The 23681-nt window shown below is 41.7% G+C and overlaps 1 protein-coding gene across 1 annotated transcript in view; it reads right to left on the reverse strand.

The window, feature by feature from the left end:
• Positions 1-23681, reverse strand: part of LOC121175668 (ras-related protein Rab-26) — a 61523-nt gene that overhangs the window by 18012 nt on the left and 19830 nt on the right. The window contains exons 3-5 of the mRNA XM_041029480.1: positions 15752-15793; positions 14223-14289; positions 6162-6214 (exon numbers count right to left, since the gene is read on the reverse strand). Coding sequence (XP_040885414.1) covers positions 6162-6214; positions 14223-14289; positions 15752-15793 — 162 coding nt within the window. The remainder of the gene's footprint in view (positions 1-6161; positions 6215-14222; positions 14290-15751; positions 15794-23681) is intronic.

The following is a 23681-nucleotide window of genomic DNA, read 5'->3' on the forward strand; positions in this document are numbered from 1 at the left end:
ACAGTGCAGCCTCGGCAATAGTCTGAGCAGCCATTATTTAGCTACTTTCCTATTCATCAGTATTTTTTTTTTCTGATTATTCAGATGAAGTTGTGGAAATTCAAGTGTCATTCAACTGCAATATGTGTGGCATTATCATTATGGGTACACTGGACACAGTGGAATCCATCTCTCTCTAGTGCCCTTGATAATGTGAATTTTTTTTTTTTTTTTTTGTAATTTCCATTTGAAACCGACCATTATGGTGTGTCACAAAGAGAGACAATCAAGGTCCAATCTAAAATGCCGAGAATGATCGTGAAAAAGGATGGTAGAAACTAATCGTGAACAGGCTGACATGATATCCACTAAAGTACCAACTTATCATCAGCATGTCCTTGACCAGTGAGGAACCTGAATGAAATTACAGATTGTACAATCACGTAGCACCACAATAGAAATGATGAGGTTTGTGAGATACGTTTGTGTTCCTGACTGTGTATCAATGCTTATAGATCCCTGTGTGTTTACACTGCGTGTGAAAGCAGAGTAGCCTTGACATGTTTACGGTGTGCTGCTCTATAGACACAGCATTCAGAAGGAAATTCCATTCGTGTTTGTTATAACAGGACCACATCATGCTGTCACATGAAAAGGGGCAGAGCTGAAGACCTTGTCACATTCAGAGCTTCATGTGTCACAGATGGCGGGCTCACTGTCAGCTGTGCTGAGCGTCATGACACTTCATTCCCTTTACTGTTAGCAGTGGTGCAAATCGAACAGGATGTAATTGGAGCAAATTGAGGCGGGGGGTGAGGATGAGAACGGGAATGAAAGGTGGTGAGATGAGTTGCAGTGTGTCGCTCACTCACAGATACACCTTTCTTAAAATCCCGTTGACAGACACAATCATTGCTGACACATTTAGAAAATTTCTGTATTTCCTCCGATGTCAATAAAAGAAAAGCGACAAGTAGCAGCTGGAAAATGATACCAAAGCAGAAAAGTGATTTCTGTTCCCTACTAAGCTGCATCAGTGACAGATTTTAATCTTATTTCGCTGTTGAAGCTAATGAATAATCACTGTGAAAACAAGACACACACACACCACCCCCTTCTCAGAGCACATCCACACAAAGCATTTTAAAACTGTGAACACATCTTTTTCTCTCCGTTCCAGCCCTCTCTCCATTGGAAAACTGGATTCAAAAAATAGCTAACACTTATTTACACAGTAAATTGGAATAAAATAAATACTAAAATAACCATAATTCTGTCAAAACACATTGCAATTTTAAAATAATGATTTTATCGCTGCAGCGCAGCAGCTTGGTTTCCTTCTTTATAATGTTTAACAATGACCAGTGATAGAGTGAAAACACAGTAATAAGACTGGAGCTCTTATTATTATTGCAGTTCAACAATGATTAAGTGATGAATTTACAACAGTGCATTTAAAAAAGGAGGACTGTGTGTTTAACCTTGTGTTGCTGTGGCTTTTATGTTAATCTGACAGCATTCAGTTTGCAAGTTTTATAGAAATATTCAGTCCAAGTGAAATTGCCCTTGTGACTACGTAAATATGGAGAGCACTTATTCAGACATGAAGCTGACGTTAAATTGCTGTGCTATTTACATGAGGTGTGTGTCTGAAAGTGGCTTAAGAGGCCAAAACGTAAAACTAATAGTGGTTTAAATTGTTTCCTTTTCAATTTTCCAGCTCATTTATCAGAATTAGCACAAATATACTGGTGGTAAAAAACATAATGTGTAAATGTAAAGCAGTGTACAAAACCTTACACCAAAGAAAAAGAAAGAGAGCAGGACATAAACGTGAAGGTGAATAGAAGTCGAAGAGAGGAACAGGTAGAAATCAGCAGGGGTTGTGGTCATGATTACAGATGGTATGGGGAAAGAAAAGAGGAATGAAAACAAAGAACATGAGAGAGTGAGAGATGGAAAGCACTGGCCGCTGTGTTTCCATCTCATCCAAATGCTCCCCAGCCTTCACCCTGACACTGCTGCTAATGGATTCACACTGCGAGAGACATCAGCATGTGCTGATACCATGTACTGCATCAGCACTGAATGCACATGTATGTAGTCAGAGCTGTGTGTGCCACATGTATGTATTCATAGGCTGAAGCTCAAACTATTACTCTGCAAGCCTTTTGCTTTTTTAAATCAGTGTTTTCTGTGTATTTATGTGTTTCTATGCTTCAGTTACAGGATATGAATAAATGGATTTTGATCCATTCTGCCGAGGCTCACCGCTGTAACATGTATAATATGTGTTACTTTGTGAAGGTCTATTCGGTGCACGCACGCTGAAGTGACAAAAATGACAAACGTGTGTCCTGCTGACCTGCTCCGAGCTGGTGGGTGGGGGGACAGCACGACATGCAGTGAATCTTGACAATGCAATTTCAATGCTCCGCTGGATTGTCAGCGACACTTCTGGCTTTTCCTGCCACTACAGCACACAGTGTGTCCACTGAATTACAGCAAACAGGTGAGAGTGATGAAAACTGCACCTCAGGAAAAAGTCACTTCGCTGGTATATGAGTGTGTGTGTGTGTGTGTGTGTGTGTGTGTGTGTGTGTGTATCTTGCAAGATTTAATTCTGCACTGAGCTGAACAGGTGTGCTCTCTCACCTCTCCCCAGGGATTGCAGCCCATACAGTATATTCACCACACACACACACACACACACACTCACACAGACTGCCCACTTGCCTCCCACTGTCTTTGCATCTGCTCTGGAGCCTTAGAGTTGTTTTTGTGCTGATGCTGTCATGTGTGTAGCGGCCTAACACCAGGCTGAAAAGGTTTTATCTTCTGAGCCCAAATTCCAACATCTGAAATCTGAAGTGAGAATTCAGACAATACACAGAGTGCCTCTGCTTCATAACTTCAAATTAAGCAAAAAAGAAATCTGTGCAATCATATGTGAAACCTTTGTACTTGTACACACCATCTCTCACAGTCAGTACAGTCCCCAGTTTCTATTTTGACAAAAGCTTTTTGATTTCACATCATCCTCTCACTTCCTGTTCTTTGCACTTTCTTTTTACTGCTCCAAGATTATCTGCCAGTCTGACTGGAGATTCTCCCATGGACCTCAAGAACTCTAACATGCAAGGGAAGAGCCATGACCTGTCCGTGCCATTTGTGGCTGTGGGGCTGTGCTTTTCATAAAGCAGAAAAAGAAACTCATAACACTGGATAAGAAGGTAGTATACACTGACCAAGAACCAGTTTCTATGCATTTAAATATGTGGTCACAGTATATTTTTGTCTCTCTCTCCCCATACCAGATCTTAATCTTAGTGAACTCTTGACTCACCTGACCAGTAGAGGTACCATGGTGACTTCTAACCTGAAAATCAAACACTCCGTGGCTTCACCCAGTGTTTTCTAATTGTTCTTGTGTTTAAGTTGATTTATTTATTGTGACTATTACTCAGTCTGTTAAAACTGCTGTATAAGTGTAAAGAAATAACCCCTGATGACAGCAGTTTTTGTAACTTTCTCTGACCAGCAATCCAAAAATCACGCCCACTCCATGCAGCGATTAGCGAGAAAGTAATCAGGATCTGAACTTCTAAAGCTCTCTTCACTCAACTTCATCACCTTTTGTGCCTACTCAGCTTTTGGATGCCCCCAGACTAACTGACAGCCATATAAACGAAAACATTCCAACCTTAAAAAGTGTTAAAAGCTCACTTGAGCCCCGAGTGACAAAGTTTAGCTTTAAGCAGTACAGCTGGTGACCGACTGAATCATGATTCTCCCGTGGGGCTTATCCTAGCTGTGTATGCCTTCTGCTGAGACCGTTCAGTACTACAAACACAAACACATCTGACTCCAGGCGCTGCTGATACCTGCCTGTCGTACATACTCGCTTCCCTCAGCTCTTCACGTACGCGCCGAACTGCGATCCGTACGCTGAAGAATGCAGAAGAGGCCGAACGGGAGCTTCAGAGTTCGCCAGTTAGTCTCCATTTGACACCAGCATATCCTGCATATCCTGTGTCCTGCACTGAAAGATGTGCAATAACAAATACTGGAAAACTCAAAATAGATTTTGAAGTCCAGACCCAGCTTATACCAATATGAAACAGCACTTGAACCTCTCAGCACTAGCAGCCACTTAAAAAAGCTAAACACTTCAGATGAGGCTGGATCACTATTTATAGTTTGTTTCAAGCACACCCTGGCTTCAACCACTCACTGAAAAACAGAAAGTAATCCAGACACTGTCTAACACTATCATAATCACTGTTGTCGACAATACAGATTTAAAACTTGAGTGTTTTGCTGTTAATTGCTTTTTATTCTTCAAGTAATCAAGCATTTATGTTAGACATTTGGGACATTAAGTACCATGACACCATAGTTTACTGTCACCATTTTTGGCCAAACCCACCTTACGGGTTGTATCCAGACATGTGAGAGTGTGACTGACTCAGTTGCTTGGCTTTAGCTAGAAAACCCAATGGAACAACATGGTACTTTCCTAAAACAGAATATGTGGCTGAGACCTTACATTTATTCTGTCCAAGCAATAACTTTCATGTTGTATTGAGTCTAAACGGGAGCAGAGCAGATCACTGGAAACTGGTGTGAACTTTACTCACTAACAATTTATCCCTTTCCATCATCTTTCCTTCCCCGCCGTCTGTGAACTGTTTCCCGTCCCCATTAGATCCGAGGCTTCAGATGCCAGACAGAGCGATTTAATAGAAACTATTAAAAGCGTAATGATGCTAACCAGCTGTTCGAAGACACAGCTAAGCTCTGAGCACACAGGCACACCAAACCCACCCACGCACACACACACACAAAGGCTCCAGATGTAAATGCATCAGGTCTGCCAGATGGCTATGAAGCCTTTCCTCTCTCCTTCATGTGTGAGACACACACTTTTATAATGGCTGTATTCTGCTCTTAACTCTGCTCTGCGTTAATCAAAGGAGAGTAATGCACCTACAAGGGATGAAGGGAGTGGAACCAAATGGGGCAGGAGATGGCTGGAAAATCACAGCGGGAGGCGAGTTCAGAGGAGAGACGGGCTGCGACTACAAAGAGGAGGGTACATTTGGGGAAAAAGAGAGTTCTAATCTGCAGCCCCGTGCTTTTCAGTTTCATCACCTCCTTTCATTTGTTGCCACTGTGGTCAGCCTCATTCACTGCGGTGAGTCTGAGCCAATATGGGCAACTCTGCAGACTCCTTCAAGAACTTTTGCACTCAGATGCACACTTACAGAGAACAGGAGCACTACCAGAGCACTATCAGGTATAAGCCATATTATATTTCTGCTTTGTTAACAATTTGTCTAGATGTCCAAAAGATTATGTTGACCTACAGACTATTAGGCAGCTGCAACATCTACAAAAACCTCAAACAGGCAATGATATTCACAAACTGCTTCATGTAAATGTTAAAAGGTGAATGTGTGAGTGGTTATTCCACCAAGTAGCACTGAATTTGTTTCCTCAGAATAATCAATGGTAATTTCAAGCATCCCTGAGTCACAATCTCAGCTGTTTATTGATGGTATATGGAGTGAAATTAGGATGTAATCTAACAGCCTCTGAATCATTTTAATATACAAAACAGCCATAATATCCCATTTTATGTTTCTAAATCTGAACTGCGTCACAGCAGCAGCAGGATGCGCAGGGCAGGTCCAGACATGTCCTCCAGGCCCTCCAGGGTGTTCTGGGTCTACCCTCAGTCCCCCCTCCAGATGACTGAGGGTAGGAAATGTGCTCAGTCATTCGGATGACTGAGCTCACTCACTGTAGGAAGGACTCCTTTCAGTCATTTGTACCCACAATCTCATACTTGCGGTCACAACCCAAAGCTCGTGATCATAAGTGAGGGTTGGACCATAGATTGACTGGTAAACTGAGAGCTCTGCCATCAGGCTCAACTCTCTGTTCACCTCAGTGGTCATTACTGCTGAAACTACACCAGTGGGCCAACCTCATTACTCCATTTAATCCCCACTTGTGAACAGGTCACCAAGAGACTTGAACTCCTTCACTTGGGGCAGCAACTCTTCGCCTACCAAGAGGTGTTCATTTTCCCAGAAACCATGTTCTGGGATTGACATAAGACAAGCAGCACTGAGTTTTATCAAACAAGTGAAGGAAGAAGGAGAAACTGTTCTTACCCGGATGTTGTCGAAGGATGCTTTGTTAGTAACATCATACAGAAGAAGAAGAGCTGAGGAGAGAGAGGGAAAAAAATAATCAGACACATTTGAAATTTGACTGTATTTGTTAAATATTCTAACAAACCACGTCAGAATTCTGATTCAGAGAAACTAAAGAAACAAAAACAACCAACAATAAAATATTCAGTGGGAATGAGCTAGAGATTTTCAGTTTATAGCTTTTATCATCCAACATGTATTCCTGTACAGGCCCTGTAACTTTGCTCTGATTTACTAATGAGGTGGAACTAGTTTCTTTGCTGTCACAGCGTCGTTACGAAATCAATACCACACGTGACCAGCAAATCGGCAGAAAACTGTGGGAACGACATTCGGCTTCACAAAGTGTGAGAAGAACATGAGGAAAGAAGAGCAAATTGCAAAATGTGTGCAACATGAAGTAACGAATCATGGTATGAAGCAAAGTGTTGTGAAGCAGTGGCACAGACCAGGAGATCTGGCATGACTGGTTAACTCATTAAGATGTCCAAAGCCTGAGAGGGCTGTGCAGCCCTGTGGAGGTGTGCCATGCTCTGAGTACTTTCTTACAAACTTAGCAGCACTAATGCATCCACTTCTGAAAAACAAAACCAAAAAAATGAGAGGTAGCACAAGAACGACCTGTGTTTATAGGCTCTGTAGAGATTTGTTATGTATTTAAGTTCCACTGTTTGAGGGGCATCAAGAGCTTTTGAATCACAGGAGAAATGCCGGAAGAGAAATTTCTAAAATGGTTTCCACTGTTAGTTGAACAAAGTGCTGAGCTCTCCCATTCACCTCAGCATTATTATCACACCTGACAACATAATCACACATGTGAATTCTAATTACCTCCAACTGCACCATGCTGCCGTACAGGAGAGTATCACCTCAGGTACTTTCTTTTTAGCACAAACTGGAGGGTGTGCATTATAAAGCTTTGTCAGACAGAAAAACTCATTACACCTACGAGGGCAATTGCAACTCATTTTCTCAGCTGGATCAACGTTCACTTGGAAGAATTAGCCTCCATAATTACCCCCACAGCACCTCTCCTCCCACCACTGCATCTGATCCCCATAGACATCTTTTACTTACATCTCAGTCCATCCTCATTCCTACACTGTTCCACCCCTCAGCCGTGGCCACGTTTTCACCAGTCTATTTTAGATTAAGTCCTCTATTTGTTTATTCCAGCCAGACAAGTCCGTGAAGGGTGTTTAATGAGTTGTAATCGCTGTGAGCGCAGTCTGGCTCTGTCAAACTCAGAAAACGCAGACAGGGAGAGAGAGAAGGAGAAAGTGGAAAGAAAAGGAGACAAAGGGAGAAAGAGGCAACCTGCCCCACGAGCTAATTTCCTGTCAAGTGGCTCCAGTGTTTATCAGCCACCAGAAGACCAGAGTAAACCACAAGGAGTTGCTTTCCTTCACCCTCCCCTAATCCAATTACATTCTGCCTAGAGCACCAGGCATATGAAGCCAGAGAACTTTCTCACAGCAGTGGAGAAGCACAGAGTTTTTTTTTAATCACAGTTGCATTGTGGCAGCAAAATAATAGGAACAAGACAGAAATAAACAACTGTGAAAGAAGGAGGAAGAGAGAGCTGGTATCGGTGAAACAAGGACATTAGATACAGACAAGAAAAGACAAAAAGGTGACACAAGTACATAAGATTAAATGAGAGACACACTGGGGTAAATAGACACACTAATGGGGAAGACCTATAAACTTCGCAGGTTTATTTTGTAAGAGAAATAGAGCAATACAATAGAAAGATACAACTTACACCTACTGTGCAAACTGCCAGCACGCCAATACGTACAATACTGACTATCTGACCTTGTGAGCCATTGCCACCATCGCTATCAAAGTTCCTGCAGGAAAACCTGAGCAGGAAGAGACGGAGTCTGGTGGAGTGAAGTGATCCATAAAGAGCACAGCAATCCATCATCTCTCAAATGATAATCTGCGTCAATAATCGCTGACTGACCTCGGCTGCTCTCCTTCCTCTAAGAAGAAGTCTCATAAGCAAGCAATGCATGCAGACGTATGCATACAAATGCAAACAGGCATAGGCCTGCAACACACTGAGGGGTTTCATGAATGCTGTTTTTGCAGTTTTGCACAACAATGATCAGAGAATCATATTGTCCACAAGTACTTGACTGCAGCCCACAGCAATAACCAGTGGCTGCAGGAGTTATGGAATCCCACAGTCTTATGGGAAAATTTTTATATGGATTCAACAAAGAAGGTATGTGTGTTAATCAGTAAAATACTGAGGTGCTACAAGCAGATTTTTGGTTTTATGCTAAGCCATACAAATCACCCACTGGCTCTGGCTTGATATTTAGCAAACAGTGGTATTGATCCTCTCTCATTTAACTCCCGGTGCAGAACTTCTACTTGTTACGGCACATGATTACATGGTAGTGTTTCTACTGAAGTAAAGAATCTAAAAGCTTCCTCTGCCACTGCTTATAAATGAGAATTTCAGATTTATGAAAGACATCAAGTTTAAAATGTGGTTTCAGGAGTGACTTTCACAGACTGAACTGATTTACATGCACACTAAGAACACTGCCAGAATATTTCCATCAGCCTGCAAATCGCAGTGACTAAGTGCCAACAGTCACTCTTCTGGCCCATTACTGCCTTGAAAATTAAAAGCGCACTGATGATTACTCCACACTGAGGACACCTGCTAATGAAAATGCTGTGTGTGTGTGTGTGTGTGTGTATTATCTGACTGATGAGTTTACCTTTATCCCGTCAAGCATGTTGCTGCCCCAGCACTGATACTACTGTACGGACAAATGAGAGAGAGCGTGTGAAATTGCTACCGGCGTCCCTTCCTTCCATCACCTTCATTGCATCCTCTGACAGTTCCAGCAGCAGTTGTCATTTCTACCTCTTCTCCCGGCTAAGCACGGCCCAGGGGGCTCCTTTCTACCCCATTTGTTTCAGAAAGCGGTGGATCAATCACCACGATATACGATTACTAAACTTCCCAGGCGCAGTGACGGCTGCAGCTATTAATATCTGCGGACGGGCTTTTCGGATAAACGCTAAAGAGGAATGAACAGGTAAAGTATGTGGCAGGTGATGGCTGGATCAATATCTGAAGAAGATAAAATGAGCAAAGATATTAAAATGGACAGACAATAAGTTCAATGGAGTATGAGCAGATAGATATATTCACACACACACACACACCCTTTTGAGCTTCACACAGCTTCACTTCACACAGATGTCCAAGAATAAAGCCTCAAAAATGCCTTTGACTGTGACCTTGCATATCTGTTTTAATATACAAGAAGAGAGAGAGAGAGAGAGAGAGAGAGAGAGAAAGTTTTAGTTGCCTCTTTGGGACCCTTTCCAGAACAAATACCAACTTTGTCAGGACCAGCAAGTCCTCATGGGGACCAAAGCCTGGTCCTAATGAGGCAAAACACCATTCCTGAGATCAGGCTTAAGGTTAGGGTCAAGCTGTTCCACAATGAATGGAAGTCAATGCAATGTCCTGACAAGGATAGATGGGTAAACTTGTTTGTGTGTCTATGTGTGAATCTGTGTACAAGAAAGAGACAAAGCGAATGCTTGGTGATGGATCACACAGCTCACGGCCTTCCCTACAGTGGAGCAATATCCTCAATGTTTTTCATTTTCCAATTGCCGTTTCCCTCCTCTTCATCCATCTCTCTTTCTTTTTTTTCCCCCCTCCATCAACCTCCCTCCATTTTTCCTGTCCTCTTCCATAAAACAGACTTCCTCTTCCACACTTTGTCCACTCAACTGTTCATCATTGTTCCCTCTGCCGCCGTCCAACCTCCTGTCATAGTCGGGATATGTTTCGCCCCCACAAGCTCCTGCTGATTGGGGCCTGCAGTTGCTCATTAGTGCTGAAAGTAGTGACCCAAGAAGATGGAATAGAGGGAATAAAAGATGATGGAGACAGGATGGGATGAGGCAGAGCAGCGATATAATCAGGTAATGAGACTGATTTCATAAGAAACAGATGTAGGGCTCTGTTCGTCCTGCAGTTGTCATCTGTCACTGTGTCTGTCCTCCCGTATCCTTTCAGTTGTTGCTGGAAAAAGACACGACAAAAAGTATAATACACCTTTTTGTGAGAGTACTGCCCATTAGGAACTAAACTTTTTCGGGGGTGTTACCAGGTAGTCCTGTATAATTGCCATGGATTAAGTGGGGCTGTGGGGTGCAACTAGATTTTTTTTTTTTTTTTTTTTTTTAAAGCATACATCTGTTTCCATTTTATCCATCAGCAGCTCCTCCAGCTATGTGATAGGGCTGATGGAGGTTTTTGTGCCTAGACTTTATTTTCCTTTGCATCTATCTTCAGGTTTTACATTTTATATCATGTTTATTGTAATTAAAACAATTAAATTTTAAATTTTACTGCCTGGTACAATAGTAATTTCCCATTTAGCTCCCACATAGCTTTCTATATCCTAACTGCCACAGGGTTTATGGAAAATGTCTTAAATTTAAGAAACAATTCCATTAACAGTGCAGTTACTGTCTACTGAATGATTAATTTGGTAACGACATTCAACTTCAACATAAGAGACAAATCTCTACCAGCGTCAATACTGAACTTGTGTGTATTCTTTTGACACTCTGCTTCATGGCCATAACCCCCTCCTCAACTCATGGATAACAAAGAGAAGGCGATGAAGGCCATCACAAAGAAATGAAGCATCTCATTCTGGACAATACAGCTCAAACAACCCTTTCAGTCGTATAGCACCATTTGGAGCCGTCTTCTATAAGGCAGCCATTACCTGTTCCATGAAATCTATTTACTCTGTCATTTTGTTTCTTTAAATTCATCATGCAGGCTCCTTCTGTGCAATAAGGTAATGGGATACGAGTTTCATTTCAAGCTAAAACGTCCATCATTTGCTAATGTGACGTCTACAAAGGGGTCCAAAAGTCTGAGACCACTTTTCCATTCTTGATCTCGAGCTTTTGGACTTCACCGTATGTTACAAAGTGATTGATCACACAGAGTTGATGGGCAGAGATGATGCTTCTTTCAGGAAGAGAGGGATTCCTTAATTCCGTAATTTCACTACTACATTCAGAAATGACATGCCTGCACATTATGTGGCATAAAGGATGAGTGAATGAAGGGGCTGGAAGGAGGCCGCGCTCTGTATTCTATTACCTGAGCACTCTTCACAATCTCCTTTCTTCTTTAATTCCTCGGTGCTCATTTCAGCGTGAAGCCTGCTGCCTCTATTGAGGCATAATGCCACTTCATTATGGGACGAGCTCCTATTGAAAGCTCTGCAATGATTTTGCTCTACCCTTTAATTCACCCTCCACTCTTTCTCTGCATCCGTCAATGTGTGCCACAGTGGTTCCGGCCTCAGCCAGAGAGGTGAAGCCAGAGAGTGGTGCCGGTTAGTTTTTTGCATATTTGAAACAGTAACACTCCTCTGGATCACTTGTTTTTCCCTTTCATGACTTGATAAATTCATTTATGTTACGTAATCTTTTTCCGTCTTTCATCTTCTTCCTCTCATGCCTGCATCAGGTTTCCCCCTCTCTCAACATCGCCTGTCTTATTTTACGTCTCTGTCTCTCCCTGTCTTGTCTACCCCCCTCTCGCTGCTTGTCTCCCCCTCTGAGTCTGCTTTCCCTCTTCTTTAACACCCTGTGGTTTCGCGCCATGCTGCGGAGATGACAAACTGTCAGCTCCACTGGGAGAGAGAGGAAAAAAACAAGTCTGCGGCTGGTGTCTGGGCCGAGCTGGACTTTTGTGGCGCCCTCTACACCAGATGGGCCTGGCAGATGAGCACTGAGCTCACAGACACCACCAGCTCATTTGCACTGATGGTCTGGATCTTCTTGCTCTCTCATTAAGGGCGTAATGGCAGTGGAGATGAGGGCCGAAGCTGAATAAAACAAACATCCATAGCTGTCCAGGGGGCAGAGTCACACTTTGTTGTACTCTCCCTCAACAACTACTGACCTGTCGCTGGCCAAAACATTTGTAGCATTTAAACAAATGCTGCAGTGTTTTTAGCCAAACAAGCTGTGTGGTTCTAGGAATGACAATGTCAGTCTCTCTGTCCTCTACTGTGGTCCAGACTGAATCATCTAAACAGCGACTGGATGGATTGCAGTAAAATTTGGCATAGTATGTCCATGCTCTCCGGAAAATTAATCCTAATGACTTTGTTGCAGGTCATAACTTTCATTCATCCGGTTAAATGTCTCAACTTCTAATTGACAGAATGGCACAACATTTCGTGCAAAGATTCATGGTTCTCAGATGATGAATCCTAATGACTTTGGTGACCGTCATGAGGCTGACATTTGTGGTTTTGAATAATATATCTTGACACCTATTGGAAAGATTACCTTAACATCTGGTATAAACATTCGTTATCCCCTCAGGATGATTTCTAATTACTTCATAATTTCAATAATTCATCTAGCACCATCATCAGATCAAGATTTCAGTTTCTCTTTATTGCTCATGCACAGCTGTAAAAGTATGTGAGGTCAAAGATAAACTAAAAGGTTGGCCTGTAAACCATGATGTACGTTTAAAACAAACAGTGGGGCTCTGGTAATTCTAATGTTCACCTTCATGTTAAACTTTATTTTAAAATGTCTATGATTATGTGACTGATCATGCCGGTCCCACTGGACTTCTTTCACACCAATGTCACTGTCCTAAATCACAATATGGATTTTTCTTATCTCGTCTCCAGGTGGAGATGACACAGAATAAGAAAGCAACACGAGCATGGAAAATGTAAATGTGTATGAAATCAGTGGTTCTAATGCAATTAACATAACATAATGGCATTAGAACCAATGTAATTACATGGATTTCTGAATACTTCATGAAAGCCTTCGTACTTTATCCTCCATTCAAGTTCTGAAATGATGAATATCTGGCAATGTTTTTCTCCAGACTAGATGTGTCATTCTTTGGAATATAGATCCAAAGCTGAGACACTATAATCATTAGTCTTTTTTCAAACTCTGGACTTGCTCACTTCTACCTGTCAATGTCCAGAAACGTGGCAGAGCCTTCTAACCGTCCGATCTTTATTTTTCAAGCCCGAGTCAGGAAATGCTGTTCATTAGTTCACAGGAATCGACAGCTTTCGTGACAGCTGCGTTCAGGCTGCATCCTCTCCCCTGGTCCTTCCTGTCAGACTGAATGAGCTTTATCTAAAAGTCAGTAGCAGACGGACAACTCAGAGGAGCTGCTTCGAGGCTCCCTGGGTGCCTTGTTAAAGATCAGCGAGGGTTAACTGTTGCACTGACAGATCAGAATGATAACGGGCAACTGGCCAGCAACATACACATACACACACACATTTGCAGTCTTATGCAGACGTGCAATCACACACTCATAAAGGTACAACAAAAACACATTCACAACAGCCACCCATTACAATGCTATTTTGTATGCTGCAGAACAAATTTGTGTTCAAGATAATGCCTGCACTGCAATGTGTGTGTGTGTGTGTGTGTGTGTGTGTGTGTGTTCCCCAACACCTGTTCATTCAGGCTGGCCTGAGGCACACTGCTATCTGTACTCAGTGGGGTTGTTCGTGATATAACTGCTGCGCACACACACACTCACGAACACACAAACAAGAGAATAGCTCATAGCTGTCCCACCCCCCACTGTGTGAGAGGCAGGCTCATTTTCCCACCCAGTGGTTAGCCTCTCGCTTAAAGGAAACTGCACATCACAAAGGCTCCTGCAAAGTCCTGTATACGCACACGCGCACGCACGCCCACACACGCACACACACACAGACATCCCAGTCTATGAAATCAGCTGTAACCTAAGAGTTTTCTGCTTTCCCAACAGGAAAGAGAGAGCAGCAGGGCCACTGCTGACGTCAATCATCCATTTGAAGAAAACAAAAGCATTGAAACGTCAGTGAGAACAGTTTGTGTCAAATAAAAAATAAAAAGAAGAGGGAGGAATGTCAGTCACAATCAAACGCACTCACACTAACAAACACAGAGGAATCCTACCATGGGCATCGCGGTAGTAAGCATGAGTGACACTCCGGAAACGCTCCTGACCGGCAGTGTCCCAAATCTGAAAAAGGAAGAACAAGAGGACGTCTTCATCACTATCATCATCACCATCAACTAACAAAATATTGAGCATGTGACTGTGAACCCACTTTTATGTGATTAAGTCAGACAGAGAAGCCGTTTTAAACCAACTCTTGGGACACAATAGCTTAAATAACTAAAGTAAAGATCGAGAAGTAAAATCGGCTGATGACTGGATAGGAATGAGAAGTCTGTTTTCTGTGTGAAATCAAGAGAAATTAAAAAAAAAATAATAATGTGTAGCAGTAAATCTGCCACTGTTATCATTGTTAATTGTGTGTATGTCATGTGAGAACAGAAAGGCTAAACAGTCTCTACCACACAGAACAGAAGACTCAACAGACCACTGATAAGCCACATTCTTCTCATAAACTGGAGTCATTCATACCTACACCAGACCTAATTATCTGTGTTTTGTATTGCAGGATATTACAGTGGCAGAGTCATTAGAAAGATTATGACACTGAGAATGGTGGCTCTGGACATTATAAAGGGCATGTACACCTGTATCATGTATCATTATCTCTTGCTCCCTTCTGGTTTCTCGTACGATCTTCCATGTAAATTTCAGTTAACAAACAAGACAGAGATATACAGAAAAATAAATAAATAAACTTGTAAAGGTGAATAATCATGCTGAGAGAAATGCATCCCAACATAAAACAAAGTCATGATTACAAGAAAAAAAGAAATGCAAGTGTCAAAAGGGAATTTACAGAAGATAAATTAAAAACAAATCTGCAACATCTGCACCACTGATGCTTATGATAACTCTGGAACTCAGAGTCGGGCAGGGAGCATGAGCTTATGCATCTGGGCAAGTGTGTAATAGAGTACAAAAATATATAATAATTTGCCTCCTATGAAAGATGCATCCAACTGGGCCAATATGTAGCAAGATGCATCATCTCTTCTTGGAGAGGTGATGCCTGCGGAGGCTTTCCCTCCACAGGCATCACCTCTCTATGCGTCTCATTCAGTTAACACCATGCCAGCTGATACAGATGTGAATGAGCTTCCAGCTTTCTCTCTGTGTGATCATTTTACAAGTAAACATAGCTGATAACCAGCTGAGTGTTGTGAAACTAAGGTTAGAAACTCATCAGACAGTATCTAATACCGATTTTAAACGATGAGGGCTCATTGGCATCTCTGCCTGTCGGTGCCTCTTGCTGATAACTTCCAGGCTTGATAATCTGATGGAAAGTCAGCTCTTCTCTCTAGTGTCTTCAGTCAGGCAGAGCAGCGGGCTAATTGACTGACAGAGATTAACCACGGCCTCATTAAGTCATCGTTTCGGCTCCTTCGCCCTCCCACAGAAAGCAATGAAGATGTATGGGAGGTTTTTATGCCACGGGAAACAGTTGCTGGTGATTTGTTATTAAAAAGAACACACACATACACACACACACACACACACACAATATACATTTTGTTCTTACCTGCAGTTTGACCTTCACGGCATCAATGCTCATAACTTTATTCTGAAACACATGAGAAAAAAGTAAACATAATTGAAAATCTTCAGATGTAAGCAAGGCAGCAGGAACAGAGAAGGAAAAAAAAACTCCTCACTTGACACAAGTGAGTAAAAACAGCTATTTAAATCAATACAAAGGCATCAAACATGCTTTAAGGCACTGCTGAAGGGGAATGATCTTTTCTAAAAGGAAATAGAGTTTGGAAAGTAAATCCACTGGTGTATGGCGATGCTGATGTATTGTGGTTGGCTTTTTGTGACCACAGCTGGTGTAATAAGGTGCTGGTCTCTGCCGCGAGGCTCTATTTTATCACTGCGATGGTGTCAGCACACTGTTCTATCTACGGGTCTGTGGCCACGTACAAACACATACACACACACACCTTTTGTTATTATCAAGATCTTTGTTTCAGGGAGTTGCATCATTTACCAATACCGTGGCTGTCAGACAGCTTAGCATAGTGAACACACACACACACACCTCTGCAATATCTTTTCACAAGAAAATATTTGGTTGCAGGCATCTTTTCAAATTGACACCAAGCTGATGGCTGCCTGTTGCAGCAGCTGCTGTATGATTTTCATATATTCCACTAGATAGAGAGCAGATCTAACTCTGTCATCTATCATTACAGGAGGTGTACTAATACTGGCAAACAAGATGGATGAGCACACAACAACAGTGGGAATATCAGCAACTCTGTCTAATCTGTTTCACAGAGATACAGGTAAATATTCCTGAAGGAGGAAGGTTTCCAACTGGAGCATGTGTGAAAACTGGTTTTTCAATGCATTTTAAACATGTCTTATTATTCTGTTGTGAAATGTCTGAAATCCAACACACATCTCTGTCCACCAGTGCTTGCTGGGATGCTACTGCTGTGTCTGCGCCTCGGTGATGATCCCCTGGGCACTTTATACATTTTCTCCATCCTGACAGTCATCGAACACGTGCCTCTCAGGACAGAGGGGAACAGGGTGGCAGAATTTCTGCACGCAAAAGCACAAATGGAGTACACACTCTAATGTTCCTGTGTTGACGAGACCGCAGAATGTGGTACTCAGTCACATGCTTTGAGGTCTCTGTGGGGCGAAAGATGAAGACCTCAGGGGAACTCTTCCACTGCATAAGCAGATTCACTTGTTTTTGCTGTAGAAGACAACAATGGCTTTCAGAACTGGGAGAGGAGAGGGACATTCAGAAATCTGACAATTAAAGCTGAAATTAACCTTGTGCTAAACTCCTCCCCCAGACAGCAACTGTCCAATCATAAATGAGCTTAGCAACCATAACTAGGTATGGACTTTTCCAAACAAAATCAAGCGTTGATCAACCATTATTGCTCTAAACTGCATATATGCATTGAGAGAACAGACAACTTAGCAGGTGTAGCAACAGAACTAAGACGACAGATTTTAGTGAACAGGCAATTACATCTGAGAACTGAGGATCACCCAAGACACTTTCTCACTCTGTAGCTTTAACATGTGCAACTAGGAAGGCACATTTTAAAGTCAGTACATGCAGTGCATGTTATCCTAATGAGACAACTATTTTAAACTGTATGGGTTTTTATAGAGTGCATACTTAGAATGTTTCTGCATGTCTCTCTCTACAGACCCATTAATGTTAATACAAACACTATATGCAGATCCTGTGCTTGAGCTGCAGTATTCACATACTCTGAGACCTGAGCTGAGGGCACAGTATGTGCAGCCTGGGGACAGAAACGGTGGTGAAATGGTTTTGCATTTTCTCTCAGGTAAGGAGTGTAAGCACACTGACCGATAGTTCAGTTACTGTTCCACTGATGTTTGTGTACATTTAAGGGCAATTCAGTGAGTTCAAAAGAGGCTGGCCAGATCACTGCTCCAATATCCCAGATGAGGACCTGAGGGGTGGATCTTTAGAGTCAAGAGAAACAGGAAAGGGAGCTGAGAGAAAACATCTGATCTGTTGCTCCAGCCTCAACAGCAGAGAAAATGAAGTTAGGATTGTTTTTCACTGACAGATGAAAAAGTCTTTTTCACTGACTTCTCCTGACTCTCACACACAACTACCCACAGTGGGCAGGCTGCCACGTCAGACAACAAGAGGACCTAATAATATGGAAGAGTGAGGAGTATATTGAAAAACATGTACAACATACACACACACACACAAAATAACTCTTCATCAAGCAGAACTGGCTGGGCTGAAGCTGATTACAGTATGAAACAGAGGCACAAATCACAGGCTGGAGGAACCCTGCAGGCGTGTAGTTCTACAAGTGGCTCGGCACATTGTGTGAGAGAAAATAAACCAATCACAAGAACAAACAGATGCTAATTGATTTGGTCCCTCCACTTAATGCTTCCTGCACCAAAAGTTCCTTTGCTTCTACATAAACTTCTCTGCTTTGCTGTTAAAATGTAAATCCAGCTTCGAAGCCTTGAGCAATTGGCCCATTCACCAAGAACATACTCTCCCCTCATTCTTAATGCATTTCATCCATATTGCATGGGGATATTGTGAGTTATAGTCAGTTTACCTTACAAATGGGAAGCACTTAACAGCTCCTAAGTCTCATTTTGACTGCAATATACCACATTAATGCCTGGAAAGAGTAACTGCTCAAGGGCAGCCTGTGGAAACAAACAATGAGGTTTTGCAATGCAGAACAGTTTATGCCCACAGAGGCTTGGGGGAAGTCGCCTAATGATGACACAGGCTGACGGAGACGTACAGATTATAACCTTAATTAGTAATCTGAGAAGCTCTCAAGGTTTGCTTTCTCATTGTTGTGGTCACAAAGCCCAGCAGAGGAAACAACATGCACAACAACAGGTAGTCTGGACTCAACAAGCAAGCTGATTGGTTGATTCCACTCCTGTCGTGAGGCAGGTTTGAAAAAGAGAAAAAAAAAAAAAGCGTAGATGTTACACAAGGTGTGCATGCAGCCAAGTGAAGGTCTGTGAAGAACGCCCGTGCACGTTTGTGTACATGCAGCCAAAAGAAGAATGTTTCAGCCTCAAAGGGGGGCAAGGCCAGATCTCTGCGCTCCCTTTCATCAACAAGGACACCATTATCTTGGTTCAGGCAAAACTGCAGGCTGCTGATTTAAAACCCTTTTCTAGGAGGGTCACACTAACTGAAAATGACTGACCTCAGACTAAACCACAAACAAGCTTATATAAGACCGACTGCAGTGGGGAGAACCCATTGCATTTCATTCGCATTGGATCAGCTACGCTAACTCTTCACTTCTCTAGGGAAATTAAGGGGATCTCATGGTGAGATTTTTTTTTTTCTAAAATTAGACAAAATAATTATATTGTTAACTTGCACCAAGCATACAGCAATATGTTTGGCACTTTGTGTAATGGACCAGGAGGAAGCTGAACTTGAACAAAAATTACACATTAGGTGAGAAGGTGCAGCCATTCCAAACCCATTTGCTGCTGCACTGTGGCTCCACCTCTGAGTGGAGCAGACGTTTCAGGGCTTTCAACCATGACAAGTAACCACAACATTTGGTGTCACTGGAGGCATTATTATTATTATTATTATTTAGTTTTTTGCAATTTGCAGTTTATTCGGTTCTTTTATGCAACAGCCACAGCAGATGACTGTGTTAATGTCTGATGGGTGCAGCGCTAACAGGGATTGAAGCTGGAGTGCTACAGTGACACACAGTGTTACTAATGTTTTACTTTTCACTGGAGCAAAGATGTTCGCAGCACTGTGTGTAGGCTGGGTGTTTACATAACTGTGAGGCCACAACGCCGTCCTGCAGAATGTTTCAGCTTTGATGTGAAATCTACCAGCTATCCGAGGCGAGCAGATGGAAATATACGAGGCAGCTTCCATGGAGGAATTAAAGAATGAAGAAAAATTCTGCATTTTCTCTATGCGGTTTTGTACACATACGCGTCAGCAGCTTTTGTCCAAGTTGCGCTTGAAATAAATTAGGATTTGGATCAAGCCCATGTGATCATACGATCTATTTTTGTGTCTATTGTCTTATAAATCCCATCTTTTAAATCCTGTTTATTATAAGCACCGTATAAATAAAGCGGATTTGATTTGACCTTGTCAATAGAACCAATTATTAGTACCATCTTTTTCCAGCTCAATTATACTGTGTTGTCAGTGAGTGTCTTTGTCACCATTATTCAACAAAATCATTGATAAAAACAAATCATCAAGAATAAAATAAGACTAAGAGTCTGCAGCCTAAAATAACCACCCTAAAGTGCTTTAATGGGAGTAATCTTTACCATGTTTATCATTTCAATTGTTCTTTTATTACATTAGTGTACTATCATTTGTGTATTTGCAACGATGAGGCTGACATGAAAGTCTTTAGGTTTTTTGCAGGTGTCTGATCTGAACTACTGGACACAGAAAGAAAGAAAGAAAGAAAGAAAGAAGAAATTTTGGCCTTATGATGAAGTGCCAGATGAAAAGTAATGGGATTATCATAGTAACTATAAGTCATCTTGAAGGGACTCTGAATGTCTGTACCAAATTTCACGGTGATCCATCAAATAGTTGTCCAGACATTTCACTAAAAACCAAATACATCAATCTGAGAGTCAGAGGATCATCAAAGTCATTAGGAAGGATCCTCTGGGGACCATGGATGTCTGTAGAGATTAATCCATCTATAGTTTGTAGAGATATTTCAACCAATGTAGCCATTCCCAGAGCCTAAAATAATAACAATCTCCAGCTTCATTTAAACTGCATCTGAAGTCTCACGCTGACCTAGAAAAACAAATTCAAACTGTGCATCTTTTTTTTTTGGCTGTGTGACCCATACAAGGAGGCACATGTGAATCACACACCTGTACACATGTAGACACAAACCCCCTTATGCACACAGAACAAAGACTCTGCCCCACTTCTGAAAACTGATCACCAGTCTTGTCAAGATCCATAGAAAAGTTTATAAGATCCTGTTTTGATCACATCACTGATGCAGCTGTAAAGTGCACACATTATTGCTGTTAGCACATAAACACACATGCATATGTGTGAAGAATCTAGATCTAGAGAAAACACACACTTGTACTTTTTTTTTCCAGTGATTATACCTTAACCAAAATACTAATCCTAATCCAGATCACCATTCAAGATTTATTCATCCAAAACATCAGAATCTAAACTTGAACCTTTAAAAAAGAGAAGAATGGTTAAATCAACCTCCCTGTAAAGCTCCAACAGGAACACACACACACACATGCACACACACACGCACACCGTCTCTCTCTCTCTTACATATAAGCAATAATCTGCATGGCCGCCCTGGTAATGATTTTTCAATAACCTGAGGCTCCGATTCCATCTCATCTCCCTTTATCTTCTCTCCTATCCCCACTCTTTTTCTCATTGTGCCCTCGACCTCTTCACTTACTCTCTCCTTGTTTCTCGCTCTCTCTCCTTTCCTCCTCTCCTGTTTCAATCCTCTTATATTGTGATGAGGTCCGCCAGAGCTGCTCAATAACCAAAGTGATGGAAGCAGAGGCCAGAGGAGAGAAGGAAGTCTGAGAAAATGCAAAATGGTATGAATAATTTAAAAAGATGAAATAAGAGTTTACTGTGTGTGATTAGGAGAAGTGCCTGTTTTTCTCTCCATGTAAAGTATTTGTGTTCACGGGATCTCCGCTTTTCAGACTTCTGCTCCTTTCCTTCTCAACAGTCTCATGAATCAAACAGCCATCTGTTACACTAGAAAGTCACAGTCTCTTTTTTTGGAAGAATTTTCACATAACGCAGATGATAACAAGCCCTCCACTCAGACAGACAAACACGGATGACTGTAGTCCAGCCTAGAGACACCTTGAACCTGATCCAAATCAGATTACCACTGATGTGGTTCAAACTAAAGCAGCTCCTTAAGATGAAAAGGACTCACTGAAGAGTTTGGCTTGTTGTTTAGCTCTTGAATGCATTTCATGTTAATGTTGTAGTTGTATTTTCATGAAATTGAAAAGTCAAGTGTGCCATGACCTGTGCACTGGGAGATTAAAAAGGAAATACTATCATCAGGGCTGGACTGTAACTACATAAATCAAGTGTTCATTTTATGTGACTTTATCAAAGACTATGTTCATTCGACAGTTTTGGTTTCTAGTTACTTTACAGATAAATATTTCACTGAACATGTCATGAGCTTATACAATATGATGCGTCGTTAGAGATTAAACCAGCCTTTAGTAAATACCAAAAAGTCCACCTAAAGCAAAATGCTGCTTACATGCATTATACTGTACTTTCACATTATAACATTTTGTATGTATGACTCCCACTTGTTGCTTTGCTACTTTTACTTAAGTAAAGCAAACGAATGCATCTTCCACCAGTGATTCTCTTAAATTATAGGTGGGTGTGACATGACAGTCGCGGCCGATCACATCCACTTCCTTCATCTCCCTTAAAAGCAGGTTTGTCTCAGTCATGATGCACTAACAAATTGGTTTTCTTGGGAATAAAGCAATATTCCTGTTTGGCGTGTGCCGAGTTGCAAACATTTACAGCAGCTCAAATATTCAATTTGACCTGCTCCAAGCAGGCGAGCGGCAAAAAGCATGACATGCTGTCAATCTTGGTACCAGGATTGCAGTAAGCCCACATTACTGCGCCTCGCCTCCAAATGTGGTGTGCCTTGAGTCAGCAAAAACACAAAATTGGAGAGGTGGAGAAAGAACTGCAGTGTGTATGCCTCCAAAAAAAAAATTGTAATTTTGGTGGAGCAGAGCTAAGTTTTACAGTTTTACACCATGTATTTACACAAAAACAGAGACCATAAAATGCAGGGTGCAGGGCAGGAGATAAGTCAGAAATTTTCAGCCGTAGTCTTGTTTGCTTCTGGATATAATTCTTTCTGATGATTGTGGTAAGAATTCAAGAAATGGCACCTTTATAGTCCATTCCAATGTTTGGCATTTTTTTCTTCCTTATCAGCAAATATTCTGGGACATGATGAGTCTGGGTTATTGGAGTTGTTAGAGCCACCGTCGTCCAGTGCTTTTATTTTATTGATTTATTTTTAAGTTAATAAAATATCATATTTCTGAAATAGTGTGCCCACTTTCCCTTTAGTGCTTAATCCCTAAAATTAAATAGAGGAGGTTCAGTGGGGAGCTGTGGAAGCCAGTGTTAAAAGTTGACCCAAAAAAAAGAGTCTTAAGTCACATTTTCTAAGGTGTGTGTGTGTTAGCTGATAAGAATGGCAGCAGTAAAGTGGCAGATTTTCGAATGGGCTTTGACAGACTGACAATTTTTTAGTGTGCTGTGCAGTGTAGACACCCACACACCCACCCGCACTCACCCACACACATCCACCCACTCCCACACACACACAAATGTGCAAGCAAAAGACAGTAAGTAAGGAAGACTAACACACAATAACGAACGACAGTTAGACATGCTGACCAATTATTACAGCACAAAATGATTAAGACACAAAAGAGTAACACACACACAGGCAAAGAATAAACACACTAAGACCTACACACAATCCTGGGCTATTGACAAATGGCCATTAATATTCAAAGGCAGCCATAGGAATCAGACACGTCTAAGCTATGTGTCAATCATCCTGCCAGCCTCACCAGCCTGTACTTTGAATATATATACGAGTAATCAGTGCTCACAACAAAAGTCCTCCAACTGAAGAGGAAAAGGCTGAAACTCTGATCTTATACATAAACAATAAACTGTGCTCTTATTATTATTATATCCATAATATACTCTGTACATCTGTTCTCTGTAGCAGGCCTTTTGAAGTCTGTTAATTGTACCTAGCATTAAAAAATAAAGCTGCTTTAACTTTCATGCTGTACAGATGAATTGACCATCCATCACAGGGCTGCTCACACTGACTGTAAACACAAATCTGCTGGTT

Source organism: Toxotes jaculatrix, chromosome 21 (genome assembly GCF_017976425.1).
Source record: "Toxotes jaculatrix isolate fToxJac2 chromosome 21, fToxJac2.pri, whole genome shotgun sequence".
NCBI classification, from domain to species: Eukaryota; Metazoa; Chordata; class Actinopteri; family Toxotidae; genus Toxotes; species Toxotes jaculatrix.